The 19800-nt window shown below is 39.4% G+C and overlaps 1 protein-coding gene across 4 annotated transcripts in view; it reads left to right on the top strand.

Moving 5' to 3' along the window:
- ATF7IP2 (activating transcription factor 7 interacting protein 2) overlaps positions 1 to 19800 on the top strand; it is a 76615-nt gene that overhangs the window by 9480 nt on the left and 47335 nt on the right. For all 4 annotated transcript variants that reach the window (XM_027527425.1, XM_027527424.1, XM_027527423.1 and 1 more), the window contains 2 exons: positions 13927 to 14780; positions 15783 to 15907. In XM_027527425.1, coding sequence (XP_027383226.1) covers positions 13937 to 14780; positions 15783 to 15907 — 969 coding nt within the window. In that variant the 5' untranslated portion in view covers positions 13927 to 13936. The remainder of the gene's footprint in view (positions 1 to 13926; positions 14781 to 15782; positions 15908 to 19800) is intronic.

Below are 19800 nucleotides of genomic sequence, written 5' to 3'. Positions count from 1 at the left end.
AGAGACTACTATAGAATGATGCACTTATATACCAATTAATTAATAAATCGGACAAATTCTTAGGAAGACTCAAATGAACAAAACTGATGCAAGAAGAAATAGAAAATCTGAAAAGAGATTGAATTAAAACACAAAAAGCCATTATCAAATGGTTTTACTGTTGAATTCTAACAAACGTTTAAAGATACCAATTTTTTACAAATTTTTCCAACAAATAAAAGAGGAACGCAGGCCAGTATTATCCTGATAACAAAAAGAGATTACAAGAAAACTACAGAGCAATATGGTGCAAAGATTGTCAACAAAATGCTAGCAATTTGAATCCATCAGTGTCATGACCATGTGAGATTTATACCAGGAAAGCATGTTTTTCTTCGGTGCTCAGCCTTCTTTATTGTCATGGTTCAGCTCTCACATCTGTACATGACTACTGCAGAAACCATAGCTTTGACCATATGGATCTTTGTCGGCAAAGTGATGTCTCTACTTTTTAGTACGCTGTCTAGGTTTGTCATAACTTTTCTTCCAAGGAATAAGCATCTTTTAATTTTGTGACTGCAGTCACTGTCAGCAGTGATTTTGGAGCCCAGGAAAAATCTGTCACTTTCTCCTGTATCTATTTGCCATGAAGTGATGGGACCGGATGCCATGATCTTAGTTTTTTGAATGTTGAGTTTTAAACAGCTTCTTCATTCTCCTCTTTTCATCTTCATCAAGAGCCTTTTTAGTTCCTGTTCGCTTTCTGCCATTAGGATGATATCTGCATATCTGAGGTTGTTGATGTTTCTCCTGGCAATCTTGATTTCAGCTTGTGATTCATCTAGCCCTGCATTTTGCATGACATACTCTGCATATAAGTTAAATAAACAGGATGACAATATACAGCATTTTTGTTCTCTTTTGCCAATTTTGAGCTAGTCTGTTGTTCCATATCTGGTTCTAACTATTGCTTTTTGACTTGCATACAGGTTTCTCAAGAGGCAAGTAAGGTGGTCTGGTATTGCCATCTCTCAAAAAGTTTTCCACAGGTTTTGATCCATAGAGTCAAAAGCTTTAGAGTAGTCAGTGAAGCAGAATTAGATATTTTTCTGGAATTCTCTTTTTCTATGATCCAACAGATGTTGGCAATTTGATCTCTGGTTCCTCTGCCTTTTCTAAACCCAGCTTGAACATCTAGGAGTTCTCAGTTCATGTACTGTTGAAGTCTAACTTGAAGGATTTTGAGCTTAAGTATCTTACTATCCTGTGAAATGAGCAAAATTGTATGGTAGTTTGAATATTCTTTGGCATTGCCTTTCTTTAGGATTGGAATGAAAACTGACCTTTTCCAGCCCTGTGGCCGTTGCTAAGTTTTCCAAATTTGCTGGCATATTGAGTGCAGCACTGCAACAGCTTCGTCTTTTAGGGTTAGAAATATCTCAGCAGGAATTCATCACTTCCACTAGCTTTTTTTGTAGTGATGCTTCCTAAGGGCCACTTGACTTCATACTCCAGGATGCCTGGTTCTGGATGAATGAGCCCATCACATGGTTATCTGGGTCATTGTGGGAATTCTCTTCCCGGAACTTGGAAACGGCAAGCCTGAAAGAACAACACTCGGACAGTCTCTGCAAGGACTGACAATTTTATTTCTGCAGTCAAGCCTTTTTATAGGAGCAAGGAACAAAGAGCTCAGAGCATACGGCGAGCAGACCACGTACAAAGTTAAGATATAATCAGTAAAAGATATTTCAAGGACCAGCGCGTTCTTAATGACCCATGTGTTTATCCCATGACCCATTTTTCTCAAGCAACGTCTTTAGTGTATAATCATTAAATCTTGGCGCCGAGCATAGCCAAAGGCAGGAAATGTTTTTCAACTATCAGTACACAATGCCTGGGTACTTCTGGCCCCTCACCATTTTCCCAAGGATCTTCTCCTTCAAGGCTGTTTTGCACTGTGCCTCCCAACAGTCATTAAGACCTTTTTTTAATAGTTCTGTGTATTCTTGCCACTTCTGAATATGTTCTGTTTCTGTTAGTCCCTTGCCCTTTCTGTCCTTTACTGTGTCCATTTTTGCATGAAATGTTCCCTTGCTATCTCCAATTTTCTTGAAGAAATCTCTGTTCTTTCCCATTCTATTATTTTACTCTGTTTCTTTGTGTTGATAACTTAGGAAGGCTTTCTTATCTCTCCTTGCTATTCTCTGGCACTCTGCATTCATTTGAGTATATCTTTCCCTTTCTCCTTTGCTTTTTGCTTCTCTTGTTTTCTCAGCTATTTGTAAGGTCTCCTGAGACAACCGTTTTGCCTTCTTAAATTTCTTTTTTTGGGGGGATGTTTTTGATCCCTGTCTCCTGTACAGTGTTGTGAACCACTATCCATAGTTCTTCAGGCACTCTACCAGATTGAATTCCTTTAATTTATTCGTCATCTCTGCTGCATAAGCATAAGGGATTTGATTTATGTCATACATGAATCATCTTAGTGGTTTTCCCTACTTTCTTCAATTTAAGCCTGAATTTTGCAATAAGGAGTTTATGATTTGAGCCACAAGCAGCTCCGGGTCTTTTCTGCTGATTGTAAGGAGCTTCTCCATCTTCAGCTACAAAAAATATAATCAGTGTGATGTCAATATTGACCATCTGGTGATGTCCATGTGAAGAGTGCTGTCTTGTGTTGGTGGAAGAGGGGGTTTGCTCTGACCATTGTGTTCTCTTGGCAAAACTCTGTTAGCCTTTGCCCTGCTTCCTTTTGTACTCCAAGGCCAAACTTGCCTGTTACTTCAGCTATCTCTTGACTTCCTGCTTTTGCATTCCAGTCCCTTATAAAAAAGACATCTATTTTTGGTGTTACTTCTAGGTCTTGTAGGTATTCATAGAACTGTTTGACTTCCGTTTCTTTGGCATTAGTGGTTGGAGCATAGACTTGGATTACTGTTACATTGAATCGTTTGCCTTGGAAACATAGTGAGATCATTCTGTTGTTTTTGAGATTGCACCCAAGAACTGCATTTTGAAGTCTTTGGTTGACTACGAGGGCTACTTCATTTTTTTCTAAGGGATTCTTGCAGTATCTATCATCTACCACAGTAGTAGATGTAAGTCATCTGAATTGAATTTGCCCATTCCTGTCCATTTTAGTTAACTAATTCCTAAGATGTTGATATTCACTCTTGCCATTTCCTGGTTGACCCCATTTAATTTACCTTGATTCAAGATAATCACAATGGTATGATCACTCACCTAGAGCCAGACATCCTGGAATGTGAAGTCAAGTGGGCCTTAGAAAGCATCACTACAAACAAAGCTAGTGGAGGTGATAGAATTCCAGTGGAGCTATTTCAGATCCTGAAAGATGATGCTGTGAAAGTGCTGCGCTCAATATGCCAGCAAATTTGGAAAACTCACCAGTGGCCACAGGACTGGAAAAGGTCAGTTTTCATTCCAATCCCAAAGAAAGGCAATGTCAAAGAATGCTCAAACTACCGCACAATTGCACTCATCTCACATGCTAGTAAAGTAATGCTCAAAATTCTCCAAGCCAGGCTTTAGCAATACGTGAACCGTGAACTTCCAGATGTTCAAGCTGGTTTTAGAAAAGGCAGAGGAACCACAGATCAAATTGCCAACATCCACTGGATCATCGAAAAAGCAAGAGAGTTCCAGAAAAACATCTATTTCTGCTTTATTGGCTATGCCAAAGCCTTTGACTGTGTGGATCACAATAAACTGTGGAAAATTCTGAAAGAGATGGGAATACCAGACCACCTGACCTGCCTCTTGAGAAACCTATATGCAGGTCAGGAAGCAATAGTTGGAACTGGACATGGAACAACAGACTGGTTCCAAATAGGAAAAAGAGTACATCAAGGCTGTATATTGTCACCCTGCTTATTTAACTTCTATGCAGAGTACATCATGAGAAACACTGGGCTGGAAGAAGCACAAGCTGGAATCAAGATTGCTGGGAGAAATATCAATAACCTCAGACATGTAGATGACACCACCCTTATGGCAGAAAGTGAAGAGGAACTAAAAAGCCTCTTGCTGAAAGTGAAAGTGGAGAGTGAAAAAATTGGCTTAAAGCTCAACATACAGAAAACGAAGATCATGGCATCTGGTCCTATCACTGCATGGGAGATAAATGGGGAAACAGTGGAAACAGTGTCAGACTTTATTTTTCTGGCCTCCAAAATCACTGCAGATGGTGACTGCAGCCATGAAATTAAAAGACTCTTACTCCTTGGAAGGAAAGTTATGACCAACCTAGATAGCATATTCAAAAGCAGAGACATTACTTTGCCAACAAAGGTCCGTCTAGTCAAGGCTATGGTTTTTCCAGTGGTCATGTATGGATGTGAGAGTTGGACTGTGAAGAAAGTTGAGTGCCAAAGAATTGATGCTTTTGAACTGTGGTGTTGGAGAAGACTCTTGAGAGTCCCTTGGACCGCAAGGAGATCCAACCAGTCCATTCTGAAGGAGATCAGCCCTGGGATTTCTTTGGAAGGAATGATGCTAAAGCTGAAACTCCAGTACTTTGGCCACCTCATGTGAAGAGTTGACTCATTGGAAAAGACTCTGATGCTGGGAGGGATTGGGGGCAGGAGGAGAAGGGGACGACAGAGGATGAGATGGCTGGATGGCATCACTGTCTCGATGGGTGTGAGTCTGAGTGAACTCCAGGAGTTGGTGATGGACAGGGAGGCCTGGCATGCTGCGATTCATGGGGTCACAAAGAGTCGGACACGACTGAGCGACTGAACTGAACTGAACTGATGGACCTAACATTCTAGGTTCCTATTCAGTATTGTTCTTTGCAGCATCGAACTTTACTTTCACCACCCAGACCTATCCACAACTGAGCATTTTCTCCTTTGGCCCATTCTCTTAATTCTTTCTGGAGCTATTTCTCTGCTCTCCCCTAGTAGCATATTGGATACCTATTGACTTGGGGGGCTTATCTTCCCATGTCATATCTTTTTGTGTTTCCATACTGTTCATGGTGTTCTCAAGACAAGAATACTGAAGTGGTTTGCCATTGCCTTCTCCAGTGGACTGCGTTTTGTCACAACTCTCCACCATGACCTGTCCATCTTGGGTGACCCTGCACAGCATGGCTCATATCTTTATTAAGCATGTATAAACCTATGGAAAGCAAATGTAGACCTTAAAAAATAGGACGTTTTCACACTAAAATGACATGGAGATAACATAAATAAGAAAATGTAAAACATAACAGCAGCAAGTTATAAAAATCTAAGGGCATAAAACCAAATGTAAAGTATTAATGTGTGATTAATTAATATGATAAATACAAATTGGATTAAATTCTCCTATTAAAAGATTCATTTGTTTAAAATATTCTCAATAAATTTTGTAAGGAACATCTAAAACAATTTGGTGGTATGGAAAGCAATATATTCAGCTGAATTACATCGTCAGATAAAATAGAATAAAAGGGGCAATTAGGTTATGTTTTTAAAGTTTAAAATTAACAGAATATTTTCAAACAGTTATAGGCATACCTTGCTTTATTGCACTTAATCATTGCTTCACAGATACTGTGTTTTCTACAAACTGAAGGGTTGTGGCATCCTTGCTTGAGCAACTCTGTGAGCACCATTTATCTAACAGCCTTTGTCCAATGGTGTCTGTCATATTTTGGTTATTATTATATTTCAAGCCTTTTCATCATTTTATTTGTTATGGTAATCTATGATCATTGACCTTTGATATTCCTATTGGAATTGTTTTGGCATTTTTGGGGAGTAAAGTATTTTAAAATTAAGGTATGTACACTGTTCTTGTAGTCTGTCATACACTAAGCATGCGTACTAAGTTGCTTCAGTCATGTCTGACTCTTTTTGACCCTATGGACTGTAGCCTGCCAGACTCAATTGTCCAGGTGGCACTACTGGTAAAGAACGCACTTGCCAATGCAGGAGACTTAAGAGACTTGCGTTCAATCCTTGGGTTGGGAAGATCCCCTGGAGGCGGGCACAGCAACCCATTCCAGGCTTATTTTCAGCAAAGGATTCAAGGTGGTTGAAAAGTCAGCATGGTGATGTCAGTATTGCCCAATTAGACTGAGTTATGGGCTTCCCAGGTGGCACTAGTGGTAAAGAACCTGCCTGCCTATGCAGGAGACATCAGAGATGCAGATTCGATCCCTGGGTTAGAAAGATCCCCTGGAGAAGGGATGGCAACATAGTATTCTTGCCTGGAGAATACCATGGATAAAGGAACCTGGCAGTTGCAGTCCATAGTGCCACACAGAGTTGAACACAACTAAAGCAACTTAGCACACATGCATTCACGCATTGCTTTTTATGCTCCCAGTAACAAATTTCATTCTCTCAATCTCTCTACAATATGTAAGCCATTTCTTCACGTTGTGGGCAGTTACCAGTACAGATGAGCCTTGACAACTTTGGGTTTAGAGGTACTGACTCTCCACACAGTCAGAAATCACCATATAACTTTATAGTTGGCACTCCATATCCTCAGACTCAACCAACTGTGGATAAATCCAGTAGTACAGTAGTATATATTCAGTGAAAAAAATCTGAGTGTAAGTGAACCCACTTGTTTCAAACACATGTTGTCCAAGTGTCAGCTGTACTTTTCTGAGCCTTTTAAAAGTTTTGTTTGTACCCTTAAGCATTTTGATTCAGAGGTTTTCCTACGTATCTAAAGTTTTATCAACTACACATTTCAGACTGTTATGATGAAGTATTTTTTTGGTAAACTTTATAAGTAATTCACTGTGAAAAATCATACCAATTATATGTTCATTTTGAGTTCTGCATTCCTCTTATATTTTTATCATTGTGCAGCCCATAGTGTAGCTCCATGTTCTCCAATAAATTAAATCAGAAAGCTTCTCTACCACCAATAGGCCTCCCTATTTCACACATATACATGGGGTAGGGAAGAAGTTCTCAAAGAAGAGAGATTACATTTTAGCATGAAAGGAAGTAGTCGATAAATCTTTTCTCTGTTAAAATTAGGAGTAAAGACAAACCACAGAATGAGAGAATATACCCATAACTCATATCAGTTCAGTTCAGTTCAGTTCAGTGGCTCAGTTGTGTCCGACTCTTTGCAACCCCATGAATCACAGCACGTCAGGCCTCCCTGTTCATCACCAACTCCTGGAGTTCACTCAGACTCAACACCCATCGAGTCAGTAATGCCATCCAGCCATCTCGTCCTCGGTCGTCCCCTTCTCCTCCTGCCCCCAATCCCTCCCAGCATCAGAGTCTTTTCCAATGAGTCAACTCTTCGCATGAGATGGCCAAAGTACTGGAGTTTCAGCTTTAGCACTATTCCTTCCAAAGAAATCCCAGGGCTGATCTCCTTCAGAATGGACTGGTTGGATCTCCTTGCAGTCCAAGGGACTCTCAAGGGCCTTCTCCAACACCACAGTTCAAAAGCATCAATTCTTCGGCCCTCAGCCTTCTTCACAGTCCAACTCTCACATCCATACATGACCACAGGAAAAACGATAACCTTGACTAGACGGACCTTTATTGGCAAAGTAATGTGTCTGCTTTTGAATATGCAGTCTAGGTTGGTCATAACTTTCCTTCCAAGGAGTAAGCGTCTTTTAATTTCATGGCTGCAGTCACCATCTGCAGTGATTTTGGAGGCCAGAAAAATAAAGTCTGACACTGTTTCCCCATCTGTTTCCCATGAAGTGATGGGACCGGATGCCATGATCTTCATTTTCTGAATGTTGAGCTTTAAGCCAACTTTTTCACTCTCCTCTTGCACTTTCATCAAGACGCTTTTTAGTTCCTCTTCACTTTCTGCCATAAGTGTGGTGTCATCTGCATATCTGAGGTTATTGATCTTTCTCCCAGCAATCTTGATTCCAGCTTGTGCTTCTTCCAGCCCAGTGTTTCTCATGATGTACTCTGCATGGAAGTTAAATAAACAGGGTGACAATATACAGTTTGACGTACTCCTTTTCCTATTTGGAACCAGTCTGTTGTTCCATGTCCAGTTCTAACTGTTGCTTCCTGACCTGCATACAAATTTCTCAAGAGACAGGTCAGATGGTCTGGTACTCCCATCTCTTTCAGAATTTTCCGCAGTTTATTGTGATCCACACAGTCAAAGGCTTTGGCATAGTCAATAAAGCAGAAATAGATGTTTTTCTGGAACTCTCTTGCTTTTTCGATGATCCAGTGGATGTTGGCAATTTGATCTGTGGTTCCTCTGCCTTTTCTAAAACCAGCTTGAACATCAGGAAGTTCATGGTTCACATATTGCTGAAGCCTGACTTGGAGAATTTTGAGCATTGCATTACTAGTGTGTGAGATATAATGGTCATCTGAGTTAAATTCACCCATTCCAGTCCATTTTAGTTCGCTGATTCCTAGAATGTCGATATTCACTCTTGCCATCTCTTTTGACCACTTCCAATTTGCCTTGATTCATGGACCTGACATTCCAGGTTCCTATGCAATATTGCTCTTTACAGCATTGGACCTTGCTTCTATCACCAGTCACATCCACAGCTGGGTATTGTTTTTGCTTTGGCTCCATCCCTTCATTCTTTCTGGAGTTATTTCTCCACTGATCTCCAGTAGCATATTGGGCACCTACTGACCTGGGGAGTTCCTCTTTCAGTATCCTATCATTTTGCCTTTTCATACTGTTCATGAGGTTCTCAAGGCAGGAATACTGAAGTGGTTTGCCATTCCCTTCTCCAGTGGACCACATTCTGTCAGATCTCTCCACCATGACCCTCCCGTCTTGGGTGGCCCCATGGTCATGGCTCAGTTTCATTGAGTTAGACATGGCTGTGGTCCTAGTGTGATTAGATTGACTATTTTTCTGTGAGTATGGTTTCAGTGTGTCTGCCTTCTGATGCCCTCTTGAAACGCCTACCATCTTACTCGGGTTTCTCTTACATTGGGCGTGGAGTATCTCTTCACAGCTGCTCCAGCAAAGCACAGCCACCGCTCCTTACCTTGGACGAGGGGTGTCTCCTCACCGCTGCCTTCCTGACCTTCAACGTGGGATAGCTCTGCCACCGCTCCTTGGATGTGGGGTTGCTCCTCCCGGCCACCGCCCCTGGCCTCAGGCGTGGGGGTGTGGGGTAGCTCCTCCCGGCCGTCCCCGACCTCGGACGTGGGGTAGCTCCTCCCGGTCGCAGCCCCTGAACTCGGACTTGGGTAGCTCCTCTCAGCCGCCACCCCTGGCCTCGGACACAGGGTAACTCCTCTCGGCTGCTGCCCCTAACCTCGGACGTGGGGTAGCTCTGCCCAGCCGCCACCCCTGACCTCGGACTTGGGTAGCTCCTCTTGGCTGTTCCTGCGCTGTCACAGCCAGGCACTCTCGGCCACTGCCCCTGACCTCAGACGTGGGGTAACTCCTCTTGGCCGCCACCCTTCGGGCGTGGGGTCCTCCCAGCTTCTGCCCCTGACCTTGGATGTGGGGTAGCTCCTCTCATATATATAGTATATTCATAATTTATTGAGTTCTCTTTAAAAATAAGACAACCCAGTAGAAGAAAATGAGCAAAACATAACTAGGAATTTTGCAGACAGGGAAACAGGTATAACCAGTAAACATGAAAAAATACCAGTAATTAGTGAGATGCAAACTAAGGCACTGAGATACGCATCTATATCCAAGTAGATTGATAAAAATTAGGTCTAGCAATACCAGGGGCTCAAGAGGATGTGAATAATGGTTACTTGTACACATCTCCTGCAGGGATGTAAGTTGGTACAACTACTTGGGAAGGTAAGTTGGCTTTCTTGAGAACTTTAAATTTTGTGTAACTTATAGCTACCCAACAAACCCACTCAAGAAATGCTTACAGATATACACCTTGAAGCAAATATGTTCACAGCAACAGTGTTATTAAGAAAAACAAAAAAGATGGAAATGACTCAAATATCCTTCATAGGTAATTGAATAAACAAATTTTGTTTTACTGACCTAGTGCTTTATTATAATATCATGAAAATGTATGAAGTATTGCTGTATATAATCACATGCATAAATTAGGAGAATATGAGTGAAAAAACAAGTATTAGGAAACTATAGTTTGCTCAAAAACAAGTATAATCAAACTTCATTGTTTTTGCATGACATTTGTAATGAAACTATAATTCGTAAGAGACAATAGATATATAAACTCAACAGTCAGGTTACAGATTACCTCAGGATAGAGAAGAGGGAAGGGGCACGGTATGGAAAACATAGGTAAATGCAAGTTGCTAGTTGTATTTGGTTAAATGGTGGATGGATCAGAGATACTCAGTATCTTCAGAATGTTGTTATACATTATATATTACATGTATATATTTTTTTTAATTTGTTTCTTTTTTACCACGCTGGGTCTTCACTGCCGTGTGTAGTCTTTAGTTGCAGCAAGCATTGGCTTTTCATTGCGGTGACTTCTCTTGTGGAACATGGGCTCTAGGTATGTGGGCTTCAGTAACTGTGGTGTGGGCTCAATAGTTATGGCTCACTGGCTCTAGAGCACTGGCTTAGTAGTTCTGGCACAGAGGCTTATTTGCTCCACAGCATGTGGGATCTTCCTGGTGTGCGTGTATGCATGCTCAATCATGTCAGACTCTTTGGGACCTCATGGACTCTAACCTACCAGGTTGCTATGTCCATGGGATTTTTCCAGGCAAGAATATTAGGGTAGGTTGCCATTCCCTTCTCCAGGGTAACTTCCCAATCCAGGGATTGAACCTGTGTCTCCTGCATTGTCAGGTGGATTCTTTACCACTAGACCACCAGGGAAACCATACAATACATGTCTTTATGCATCAAATGTAGAAGCATTTTTATCTCAAAATTTTTCACAGCTTTTCGCTGCTGCTGCTAAGTTGCTTCAGTCGTGTCCGACTCTGTGCGACCCCATAGACGGCAGCCCACCATGTTCCCCCGTCCCTGGGATTCTCCAGGCAAGAACACTGGAGTGGGTTGCCATTTCCTTCTCCAATGCATGAAAGTGAAAAGTGAAAGTGAAGTCGCTCAATCATGTCCGACTCTTAGCGACCCCATGGACTGCAGCCCACCAGGCTCCTCCGTCCATGGGATTTTCCAGGCAAGAAGTTTGGGATTTTTCCAAAGGCCCTGAAAAGGACCACAGGAATGTGTTCCCTTAGTTGGTGTTTGCAAGGTTTACAAAAGTAAGATAGTTTAACTGTAATCATATAAGACTGTTGTCTCTCATTTTAATTTCATCTTACCCTTGCTTCACCCAGCAAAAGAATTGCTTCAGGCATTTTGTGATTGGGGATATACTTAGTGTGTCTTTAATAGGATACATTTGTGGCTCACAGTCACTTTTGAGTGTATTCAGTTACTGCTATCAGCTTTATTGTGGTGGGAATGTGCTCTGTGGTGCCTGGCACCTGGAGTATCTGAGTAATGAAGAAGCTAAAGATTGTAATTTATGAAGTCAGAAGATAAGGAAAATTTTTTCCAATTATTTGATGTTTAAAATTTTAACTAGGGAATTTAATTCTCATAGATTTCCCCTCAAAAGATAACTTTTATTAGAAATATATTCAATAACAGATTCAAGTAGAGAAATTCACTATACATATTTTTCCTTTTGATAGAACCCTACCTTTCAAATAAAAGATTTTTTTTTGTTGTTTGTTTTTAAATGACACAAAGCTGTAGCATTATCAATAAGAATTTATATTTTTAGATGAAGTTGATTGTTGTATACATCCTGATTTTTGGTTTAAAATTAATCAACCCAGAACAGATGGACAAACTGTGGCATATTCAAATGATAGACTACTGTACAGCAATGAGAAAGAATGATCTACAGTTAAACAGAGCATGCATGAATCTCACAAATATAAGCAAGAGTGAAAGAAGCCAGACACTGCTGCTGCTGCTAAGTCCCTTCAGTCGTGTCCGACTCTGTGCAACCCCATAGACCACAGCCCACCAGGCTCCCCCGTCCCTGGGATTCTCCAGGCAAGAAGAATGGCACAGGAGTGGGTTGCCATTTCCTTCTCCAATGCATGAAAGTGAAAAGTGAAAGTGAAGTTGCTCAGTTGTGTCCAACTCTTCGCAACCCCATGGACTGCAGCCCACCAGGCTCCTCCGTCCATGGGATTTTCCAGGCAAGAGTACTGGAGTGGGGTGCCATTGCCTTCTCTGAAGCCAGACACTAAAATGTGCTTATTATGTAATTTCATTTATATAAAATATAAAAAGTGGCTTAAATTCATCTATGCTGTTAGATTGCAGGCTACTGATCATCCCTGGGAGACGGGGAGCCAGTGACTAGAAGGAGAAGTATGAGGGGACTTCCAGGGGACTGGAATTATTTTTTTTATTCTTTTATTTCTATAACCTTTTTAAAGAACAGTTTTAGACTCACAGCACAGTTAAGAGGAAAATAATAGATTTCTCCTAGATGTCTTGCCCCATACATGTATAACCTCCACCATTATGAACATCCCCTACCAGAGTGTGTTGTATTTGTTGTAATTGATGAACCTATGAATCATTCTCTTTTTGATCTAGATTTTAGTTAAAGGGGTGTATTCAGTTTGTGAAAATTCTTTTAATTGTGTACACATGATATGTGCACTTTTCTGTAGTACTATACTCAGTAAAGTTTGAAAAAGAAAAAAACAACAAAAACTCAAAAGAATTAAAAATTAATCAACCTTGCCCTAGGAAAGACTTGGTTTCTCCATTTTTTCTATGGTGAATATTACAAAAACTGTATTCATAAAGAGGCAATCAAATATATAGTCAAATAGGGAAAGTAGAATTCTATCTTGTATCAGGCCCTTAATTAATGAAAGTGTGCTATTTTTCTGGATTTTCTGATTTTTAAGTATGCATGACAGGTTTTTGAAATTTGAATTTATGGGGTTTTTTTTTCCCCCCTTCTTTTAAGTAAGATTCACTTAGCCTTCAGGTCTCAAAAATCCTGGAATTGTTCCTGATCAAATGATATACTGAATGAAAAGAATATATATAGTCAATGAAAGCTTCAAGTAGGAAAATAGATAAGGATAAATCAAAAAATTATTCAGGTAGCTTTGAATGGGTTGCTAAGTTGTGTCCAAGTCTCTGCAATCCCATGGACCTTACCCCACCCCACTGGGTTATTTGTACCTTGAAAGTACAAATGCTTTCTACCTCATAGACTGTGTCTTTGAATTTAGTGTGCGCTATAGTTTGTTAGGTAACTGGTCTTCCATGTATTATATAGTTGTTTGTTTTGCTTATATTTGCCTTGTAATTTGGCAGTTTTCTTCTAAACCATCTACCTATCTATGGTTTAGATTGGACTTAATGTGAATACTTAATGTGAATAATGAGAAATACAAATAAATACTGTTTTTCTCTGCTATGTAGTAGATTTTTATTTAACAGAAATAATTCAGGATTAAGAATGTATTGAAACCTAACTTGGTTTTCTTATTTGAACTAGCATCATGTTGTGTATCTTAGTGCTCATTTCATACTGATAACTGTTGGGAATCAGCTCTTGCAATACCATTAATTTGAAAATTGGAATATTAGGAAAGCTTTAATAAAGGTGCACGTGATACAGAAAATGGAATATTCCATACAAAACATTGTTTATCTGTTTTTATGAAAAAATGTTTTAAGTATGGCCTGCTTAGATTATTTAAATTAGAACTCAATGGTTATAGTAGTGAGGTGTCATAACAAAAAGTGGCCTGATAAATGATCAGACTTAGTATCAAATAAAGGCTTACTGGCAGTATAAATTTTGACTTTATATAGTTAGAGTTATAGAACAACGTTTAATTATCAGTGACACAGATGAAAATGGATATAATTTTCAATAAAAATAATTATCTAAATCTGGCACATAGTCTCAGCATTATTTTAATATTGTAAATAAATGTTAGCTTTTGTCTGTTAGAGAAACGCATTCAAATATGGTATTTTACATTCCAGGATATGAAAGATGGCAAGTCCAGATAGAAGTAAACGAAAGATTTTAAAAGCCAAGAAAACAATGCCTGTAAGTTGCCGGAAGCAAGTAGAGATCCTGAATAAGTCAAGGAATGTTGAAGCACTAAAAACAGCAGCAATTGAGAATAATATATCAAGTGGTAATCAGAAGTCAAGTACTGATGTCATAAGTAGCAAATGTAGACATTCTGAAAACGATGCTTCCTCATTGAACTCCATCAAAAATTCAGTATGTGGACCAAAAAGTAAAGAATTTTCTCAGAATTTAATAAAACCACTAGAAATTACTGATTCGGAAACAAGATTGGAATACACAGAAGAACAAGTTGTGTACCCTTATGAAAAGCCAAGTAAAACAGAATTTCCTGGGAAACTCTTTATACACAAGGCAAAAGCTTCACAAAATACTTCTGAAAATCATTTTGAATGTCAGGCAAGTGTAACAAGATCCTTTTTTGAACATGAAGAAGATTGTAATCTGAAATCCATTTGCCATTTATCCAGTGTATTGAGTGATATAGTTCAAATTCCGAAGTCTACAAAAACAAATACCTTGGATGATAAGAGAATTGACAAGATAGTTTCCTATTTAGAAGCAAATTCCAGTGCTGAGTTATATGATAAAAAGCAAAGTGACATTTTAGTTTTCAGTTCAGATGACCCTTTTGTGCCTGGTGATAAAATACCTAAGTTGGTGAATTCAGTCATTTCAAGTAACTGTGCTGATGACATTTTGAAAAGTGAAGAATCCTATAGAACCTGTCTTTCCAGCATTTTAAGTTGTGAAAATATAGACGCAGAGTGGCTCTCCTCACGTGACACTGATAGTAATAACAGTAAGTGAATACTTATGTATCTCTTGGAGAAATTAAAATAGTTACTTTGCTTGGGGGAATTTCATTATCTCAGATATAGATACAGTAGAATCCTTACAGACAGGAAAACAGTAAATGATGACAATAATTATTTCAGAGTATCTTGTTTCTGAACCATTCTTAGCAGTGATGGGGAATGGTATCCTCTGTCTCCAACGGGAAGTAAGTTCTGGCAAAGAAGGAAACAACCACTTTCCTTTGAAAGTACAACAGGATTAAAAGGTGGTTCATAGAGATTGTTTGCTTCATTGACACCTTTTCTGTTTTGGAGTTTTATTAAGGCTATTTGAGAGAGTGGGTTTTTAAAATAGTTGATGAACCCATTTCTTTCTGTAGAATTGACCTATATATCACAGGCCAAGTATAAGCTGATAGATAATAAGCATACATATACATACAGGTTTGTGTGTGTGTAGTGTAAGAAATACGTCAAATAATTAACCAATGGAGTTTTAGGATTATAAAATTATTAAAATAGCAGAAGTTTATTAAAAGGGTGTTTTATAGTTTAATGAGATATAAGAAAAAAATTATTTCATAGGAAAAATATATTTGTTTTCTTGTCTAGGCTACAGAATAATCATTTAACAAGGTGAATTTTAAATTGCTTAGAAGTAATATAGGGTCACCTATTAAAAATATGTTGGACTGCCTAAAAACTAAAAATAATGTAAGACCACTCAACTGTAAATAGAAGATCTAATGCTATAATTTATTCAGTTACTATTATTATTAAATAAGCATTAAATGTGTATTAAATAAGATGGGAGGAAAGTATATCCCAGACCAGTACTAAGATTTTTTAATTTGTTGGAATTTTTTATACAATTACATTTTCTGAAAAATGGTCCTGTGGTCACATTTTAGTTTTTAAATTTGCTTAGGGGTCCCTAAATTAGAAAATCCCCCTGTTTCTTTCATTAGAAGGAAAATTTTTATCTCTGATCTTTTCATCTTCCCAAGGCCATAATCAAAAGAAGAGGATGTTTTCAGAAAACAAAGAAAATGTTAAGCGTATGAAAACTTCCGAGCAAATTAATGAAAATATTTCTGTAGCTCTGGAAAAGCAAACAGCTTTGCTGGAACAGGTAAAATATTGGGCTTAAATATTTGCTTCAGAAGCTTATTTTTTAAAAGATAGTAAAAGTTAATTGATCTACATGGTGAGTACACATAACTTTCATGATGAAGGACTGGTACATGAAAACTGAATTAGCAGGTGGAGGTATTAGGAAAAAATAATTGTTTACGTCACCTCTCTAGATCCTTGAAAATGGTCCTTTACAGAGAAGCCTACAGAATCATGTGAAGGGAGAGGCTGTGGTATTAATATAGAATAGGCTTTTCAGTCAGTATTTTGCTCAAATCTTTCAAGTCAGATACCACATGACCTTGAGTTTCATTCTGTCTCTTTTGTACTGGTCATGGGATTCTTTGATCTCCAGCTATAGCTGTTTGTTATCACAGTTGATACTTAATAGAGTCAGGCAGCCCAGACATTCATTGTAAAGTCTTTGGGTTCACTTGCTGTCATTTCCAAGTTTGTACAGATAATGTTGCATTATCTGACATTTTGCTTTTCTGGCATCATTAAATGTACTTTTTCTTTTCTTTTTGGCCTATTTCATCTCATTGTATTACAGTTTCTATACATGTCTGATTTACTCTGAGTTTGAGTATCAGTTCAGTTCAGTTCAGTTGCTCAGTCGTGTCCGACTCTTTTCGACCCCATGAATCACAGCACGCCAGGCCTCCCTGTCCATCACCAACTCCTGGAGTTCACCCAGACTCATGTCCATCAAGTCAGTGATGCCATCCAGCCATCTCGTCCTCTGTCATCCCCTTCTCCTCCTGCCCCCAATCCCTCCCAGCATCAGAGTCTTTTCCAATGAGTCAACCCTTCGCAAGAGGTGGCCAAAGTACTGGAGTTTCAGCTTTATCCAAAGAAATCCCAGGGCTGATCTCCTTCAGAATGGACTGGTTGGATCTCCTTGCAGTCCAAGGGACTCTCAAGGGCCTTCTCCAACACCACAGTTCAAAAGCATCAATTCTTCGGCACTCAGCCTTCTTCACAGTCCAACTCTCTCATCCATACATGACCACAGGAAAAACAGCCTTGACTAGATGAACCTTTGTTGGCGAAGTAATGTCTCTGCTTTTGAATATGCTATCTAGGTTGGTCATAACTTTCCTTCCAAGGAGTAAGCATCTTTTAATTTCATGGCTGCAGTCACCATCTGTAATGATTTTGGAGCCCAGAAAAATAAAGTCTGACACTGTTTCCACTGTTTCCCTATCTATTTCCCATGAAGTGATGGAACCGGATGCCATGATCTTTGTTTTCTGAATTTTGAGCTTTAACCCAACTTTTTCACTCTCCTCTTTCACTTTCATCAATAAGCTTTTGAGTTCCTCTTCACTTTCTGCCATAAGGGTGGTGTCATCTGCATATCTGAGGTTATTGATCTTTCCGCCGGCAATCTTGATTCCAGCTTGTGCTTCTTCCAGCCCAGCGTTTCTCATGATGTACTCTGCATAGAAGTTAAATGATCAGGGTGACAATATACAGCCTTGACGTACTCATTTTCCTATTTGGAACCAATCTCTTGTTCCATGTCCAGTTCTAACTGTTGCTTCCTAACCTGCATACAAATTTCTCAAGAGGCAGGTCTGGTGGTCTGATATTCCCATCTCTTTCAGAATTTTCCACAGTTTATTGTGATCCACACAGTCAAAGGCTTTGGCATAGTCAATAAAGCAGAAATAGATGTTTTTCTGGAACTCTCTTGCTTTTTCCATGATCCAGTGGATGTTGGCAATTTGATCTCTGGTTCCTCTGCCTTTTCTAAAACCAGCTTGAACATCAGGAAGTTCACGGTTCTCGTATTGCTGAAGCCTGGCTTGGAGAATTTTGAGCATTACTTTACTAGCATGTGAGATGAGTGCAATTGTGCGGTAGTTTGAGCATTCTTTGGCATTGCCTTTCTTTGGGATTGGAATGAAAACTGACCTTTTCCAGTCCTGTGGCCACTGCTGAGTTTTCCGAATTTGCTGGCATATTGAGTGCAGCACTTTCACAGCGTCATCTTTCAGGATTTGAAATAGCTCCACTGGAATTCCATCACTTCCACTAGCTTTGTTTGTAGTGATGCTTTCTAAGGCCCACTTGACTTCACATTCCAAGATGTCTGGCTCTAGGTGAGTGATCACACCATCATGATTACCTGGGTCATGAAGATCTTTTTTGTACAGTTCTTCTGTGTATTCTTGCCACCTCTTCTTAATATCTTCTGCTTCTGTTAGGTCCATACCATTTCTGTCCTTTATCGAGCCCATCTTTGCATGAAATGTTCCCTTGGTATCTCTGATTTTTTTGAAGAGATCTCTCATCTTTCCCATTCTGTTATTTTCCTCTATTTCTTTGCATTGATCGCTGAGGAAGGCTTTCTTATCTCTTCTTGCTATTCTTTGGAACTCTGCATTCAGATGCTTATATCTTTCCTTTTCTCCTTTGCTTTTGGCTTCTCTTCTTTTCACAGCTATTTGTAAGGCCTCCCCAGACAGCCATTTTGCTTTTTTGCACTTCTTTTCCATGGGGATGGTCTTGATCCCTGTCAGTGAGCTTCAAATTTAGTAGGTCCTGTATCAGGACTTGTATGGTCATGTTTTGCTATTTTATTACCACTGAAATGCCTCAACTAAAAGTCATTATGTGATTAATGTCTGTCATTAGCAATAATGGATCAAAATGTCTCAATCCAAACTATCCTACTGTTTCAGAAACAAAACACTACTGTTTCTAACACAGGCCATTACAATTACATAGTTATGTATTATATGAATATACATTTGCGTAATAAATGGAAACCTTTTGAAAGACTCAAATAGAATCAGCTTAAAAGATGAGGCAACACTTTCACCCTTTCTACCTCTTACTTTCTTCTGCAAGGCAAAGGAGACATTAAAAAAAAACGTAAATATTCTGTTGTTTGCAAGAATGAGGTAGCAGAATTAGGTTAAGCATGCGTGCATGTGTGTGTGCGTGTGTACATGCACATGTGCATGCATGCTCTGTCTTTCAATCGTAAGTAGCTCCATGGATTGTAGCCCACCAGGCTCCTCTGTCCATGGGATTTCCCAGGCAAGAATACTGAAATGAGTTGCCATTTCCTATTCTGGGGATCTTCCTGACCCAGGGATCCAACCCATGTCTTTTGTGTGGATATAGCTTAAGAGGTTGGGGATTGCAGATGTGTTGTTCCCAGTGAGTTAGTGGCTGAATTCAGTAATAAGTTCAGATGTGGACATATAAAGACAAAATTTATTCTTTTAACATTTTAATTTTTCTGGCATGGAAAAATCAGAGTTTCATTCACTGCTGTTATCTGCCTCACAAAATAGTTGGTCCACATTGACGCAGAATACGGTCCTTTCCCTTTGAGGTTTAGACAATGCCGTTTATTTGTTATCCTCCCGAGCCACTACCACCAGAAGTTTCTTGCATTGTCCAGAGACAAAGGTTTTTAGCTAATTCCTTTTATCTGTCTCCCAGTAACTAACTCTCACTCACTTGATATTTTAATTCCTGTCTAAACAGTTGACTCTCTAAACCACATCTTTTTTCCTTGTTTGAGTCCCAGTGGAATAGGGCTTCCCATTCTGACATTGTTCTTTCCTACTGAGAGAGTCCAAAAGCTGTTGACTCATCTTTTGAGGTTTCAAAAGGATCTTGTCCTGGTATATTCCAATTAAATTACTGAAGTAGACGGGGTTTTCTTCTGAAGTCTAAGTTATTCACCCTATGCACCATTGTAGAAAGTTGAGTCAGATACATAATTGCCAGTCTTTCTCTAATATTTAGGCCACTTTGCCTGCCATATGCAAATTGTAGCTAGAACTTCATCTGATTCCATAATTTTAGTCACATTACCATCGGTAGAAGACAGTAATGAGGTATTTGGTGGAGGTTATTGTGCCTGCC

This window comes from Bos indicus x Bos taurus, chromosome 25 (assembly GCF_003369695.1).
Source record: "Bos indicus x Bos taurus breed Angus x Brahman F1 hybrid chromosome 25, Bos_hybrid_MaternalHap_v2.0, whole genome shotgun sequence".
Lineage (NCBI taxonomy): Eukaryota > Metazoa > Chordata > Mammalia > Artiodactyla > Bovidae > Bos > Bos indicus x Bos taurus.
This window is presented reverse-complemented; position numbering and strand designations above follow the sequence as displayed.